The following is a 4,105-nucleotide window of genomic DNA, read 5'->3' as shown; positions in this document are numbered from 1 at the left end:
ATATTAGTGTTAAAAAAAAAAACAAAAAGACAACACGAGTTTTTCGTCTCGACGTGGGATTTAACTCACACTTGCAGCCGCAAGCTTGAATAACTTATTCAAGCACGCACGCGCTAGACCCCTACGCTACCAATCCCGGAAATTTTCTTCGATTTATTTTTTCTTAGGCCTAAAAAATGTTTCTAAAAAGTGTATAAGAAGGGAAATTGATCAAATGCGGTTACATTTTTTATTTTCTAGAAAAATATTTCTTAAAATCACACATTTCTTTCGTACTGTTAGAAAAATCTTCAAACATTTTTTCTGTTTTTAGAAAAACAATATTTCTATTATGTAGAAATATTTATAATTTTAATGGCAATTTTTTTTGTATTTTTAGAAAAGTTCAGTCTTTTTTTTTGAAAATCAATGGCGATTTTATCCCTCAAATAAAAAAAAGAAGATTAGAAAAATAAACCTTATAATTTAGAAAAAAAATTAATTTTTCTGTATTTGAGAAAAAATTTTCTAAAAAAACTCGTTCAATAGAAAATTTTTCTTAAGATTAGAAAATTTTTTCTCTTTATAGAAAAATTTTTTGAGTGTACTTTTACAGAAATATGATCAGTATATGCAAGCAACTTTCTGCTTACACTTTTAAAAAATATTGATTTTTGGAAAAGAAACATTCAAAAAATGAATCGTTCTCCACCTTACTCTGCACTCCCCTAGTGTTTCCGCCCTTCGTTTTTAAAAGCTTGTTGTTGTAGCTGAGTATAGGGTATCTGCTAATCGAGGCACTCGACTAAAGCGTACTATAGTATATATATAGATATAGCATGCGCGGATCCTTGGGGGTGATATGGGTAATATATCACCCACCACTCGGCTGAAAAATGAAAGAAATTTTGGTATTCAAAGGGTATGCAACAAAAAATTTGTTCTGATATCACCCCCCACAACAAAATCCTAGATCCGCCACTGAGATATAGATATATCTTGTTAAACTTAAATCTTAATACCATCAGCCTTATCGCCCTTACCTCTTCTGAATTTAAGAGCATTTATTTATTCGTCACGGATACTTAAAATATAGTTCAGGATATACTCCTCATCAGTCGTATTGTTATCTCCAAGGACAGCCGTCAAAGTTCCACGCTCGCGCAGATTGTATTCTTCGTCAAGATTGCAAATGTTCTTCTCATCGCCAGTGCCTTCGGTTGAAGTTTGAAATTCCAGAGAATAGTCTTCGTCACCACGGAAGTCAGAAAAATAATTCCTGATATTTTTTCCATCACGGATATCAGAAAAATATTCCTCGATGTTTTCCTCATCACGGATGTTCAAAAAATAGTTCCCGATATGTTCCTCATCGTTAGAAACTTCTATTACATTTTGAGGCACCAGTAGATCCAATTCCTCGTTGGGAATGTCTGTCGAGTATTTCGGGATACCATTTTCACCTCCAGTGTTTTCCATTGAAGATTGCGGTTTCAAGTGATTACTTCCTTCGCCAGGAATACCTAATAAACGATTTGAAATATTATTCTGGCCGCTAGTGGTTTCCATTGAAATTTGTGGTTCCAGTGTACTTGATAATTTTAGGAAAAACTTAGGAATATTACCCTTATCACCAGAAGCGCGAATTGAAATTGATGGCTTTGGTAGATTGTATTCAGTTTCACCACCAGAAAATTCCATTAAGGCTTCAGGTTCCATTGGCTGAAGTTCCGCGTTAGTGTTGTCTGAGACATAAAGCTGACTATTGGCCTGACCAACGTTCTGGGCGTCCTGATCCGACCCATCATCCGTAAGCGTTAGGTTATGGTACTTGGCATAGAGAAAAGTATCGGTAACTACGGACAGTGTCGTCCAAGGCAGGCGAAAGTCCTTTTGGTACGGCGGCTCGATCTCGAACGCCTTTGGAATGTACTTGTGTCCATCGGGAATGCCCAGCCGGTGGAAATCGCTTAGAGTTATAGTCGAATTTGATGTATGCCAGCTGTTTAGCAATATTACTTGGTTCTCCATCCTACTATTGTGTACTTCTCAAAGAATTTCTATTGAACTGTCACTGACAACAAACGTTCTATTTTGACAGCTGTCGTTTCTGTGTCAAGTGTTGGCTAATTCCTAGCAAACTTCTAGCTCTAGAACTAGGTTGAGGGTTGCCACGGAAAATGAAGGTTAACTTTATTGTCTGTCTAATAAAAGCCAAATACCATTGCACCCCTAAATCACAAAAAAGAAGTAAAAAATGAAGGAAATCGAATAAGTTCCCGTTAGACTTATGTTTAGAATCACTGGCTCTGTTAATTTATCAGTCTTGGGATTTAAAGCTATTGGCAATGGTTGAACATTTTAACAATTAAGCAGCAAATAGTCATGCTCTTTTGCGCATCCTTGCGAAGCAGAAGATTTGCCATAATAATGCCCAAAGTCTGCCAAGGAAAATGGAAGACTACAGGTACTTTTTTGTAAATTAGAAGATTAATCGGTATAATAATGTCAAAATAATACGAAATTAAAAATTTTTCGCGATTTTTAAGTTAATAAGAATGGAATGCAAGGGTATATAAGCTTCGGCTGGCCGAAGCTAGCTTTCTTTCTTGTTTTTTTTTTTTTTAATTCTTACAAGCTTTAAATTGGGACTAAGGAACCAAACAGTTTAATGACTTTGGTTTCCTCCCCCGAATGACAATTTAGGTTCCGGGTGCAGGATGCCAGCAGCATTTTCTACCGCCATCGTCGAATCAGTGGACCACGCCTCTTTTCCCATGTGCAAGTGCATTGGTTGCAGTTTGAAATTTGAGTAAAATAAATGAAGTTGCATTTGCCAGCACGTCGCAATTGATGGGCAGAGGGCTGGATGGTGGTGTAGCCGAGTGTTCAATGTGCCGCCCGCTTTTTGCTGCCGCAGCGGCACTCGTAAGTAATTCAAGTAAAACCCACATTAAGCTTACTTTGCTAATTGCAAGCGACACGTCGCCAATGACACAACCCCTTTTTGGGGGGAAGGCCCCTTAAAATGGAAAACCACCACCTTCGTCCAACGCCTTATCTACATAAACTTGACAAGGGGAAGGGGCGGGGTGGTGGAAAAGCAGAAGCAGAGCATCCTCGGGAGCAGGCCAATCATTTTAATTAATTTGTAAGAGTGTTGGTAACACACAAAAATTTATTATACTCCAACGACGCGACATTGTCGCCACAGCTTTCCTTTTCCCCCCATCCATTCTTCCCAGCTTCCACCGGAAATCTGCAGAAAATTAAGCTTTTCGCATGTGTTTATTTGGCCGTGCTGGTGTATGTGGCTCTGAAATCAGTGTAAACGCGCCATGGGAACCAAACTTTTGATTGCGAAAACCAAGAAAATCAATCTCCGTCCCAAAACTATATCTTGCACTCATTTCTGCACATAAAAAAATCCTTTGTCACGTTGGCCAATTTAATAGTTAAATGGAGCCAACCGATGGAGTGGTCAATGAAGCAATGGAATAGTAAAATAAATAAAAGATACATCGTTAATTAAATTTACTTTTGTCATTTTTTAGTTTAATAAAAAAAAATGTTCATAATAATGTCACTTTGACTTTAATTGTCGTAATTAACTATAATAACAAGAGAGAACGCTATAGTCGGGTGGGTGTCCCGACTATCTGATACCCGTCACTCAGCTAGGAGTGGGAGGGAGATGGAGATATAAAACTTTGATTACTCATAACTTTTTAACGAATGGTCTGATTTGAAAAATGTCTTCTACATTTCGATAGGTATTTATAAACACTATAAAATTGCATTTATACATTTTTAAAATCTTAAAAGATGTGGGCGTTATGGGGGCGTGGCACCTCGACGAAACAAACTTTTGCTGAGTAAGTTGCAAGCTGCGATGCGACAAACCGGTAATGCGATACCTAGCACCCAAAACTTTGATAAATAACTCTTTTATGAATAATCGAAAAGTGGGTGTGGCGGGAGCCGGCGAAAAAACTAGTGACGATCGCACCTTCAACATACAAAAGTTCTGATATCAACATTTGTTACGAAAAATTATTACATTCGTCATTACATGCACTTTCTAAAATTTTCTCATTGGGAAGAATAAGAAAATCGTATTTTGGCT

General features: G+C 37.4%; 1 protein-coding gene across 1 annotated transcript; it reads right to left on the bottom strand.

The window, feature by feature from the left end:
* Window positions 1–1,017: 1,017 nt before the first annotated feature.
* LOC108057025 (uncharacterized) lies at window positions 1,018–2,079 on the bottom strand. The gene is made up of 2 exons (XM_017141095.3): window positions 1,605–2,079; window positions 1,018–1,502 (listed from the first exon to the last, which is right to left on the bottom strand). Exons 1-2 carry the CDS (start codon window positions 2,008–2,010, stop codon window positions 1,048–1,050), a joined length of 861 nt encoding a protein of 286 aa, XP_016996584.2. The 5' UTR covers window positions 2,011–2,079; the 3' UTR covers window positions 1,018–1,047.
* Window positions 2,080–4,105: the final 2,026 nt, after the last annotated feature.

Source organism: Drosophila takahashii, chromosome X (assembly GCF_030179915.1).
Source record: "Drosophila takahashii strain IR98-3 E-12201 chromosome X, DtakHiC1v2, whole genome shotgun sequence".
Lineage (NCBI taxonomy): Eukaryota > Metazoa > Arthropoda > Insecta > Diptera > Drosophilidae > Drosophila > Drosophila takahashii.
The sequence above is the reverse complement of the archived record's forward strand: the minus strand, read 5'-3'. Positions and strand labels throughout refer to the sequence as shown.

What these genes read in the sequence shown, in the direction of transcription:
- LOC108057025 (XM_017141095.3), bottom strand. Translation starts at nt 2,010, where the DNA reads ATGGAGAACCAAGTAATATTGCTAAACAGCTGGCATACATCAAATTCG. An exon ending in TCGCGCTTCTGGTGATAAGG is followed by an intron (nt 1,503 to 1,604) that starts GTAATATTCCTA and finishes ATCGTTTATTAG; the next exon opens with GTATTCCTGGCGAAGGAAGT.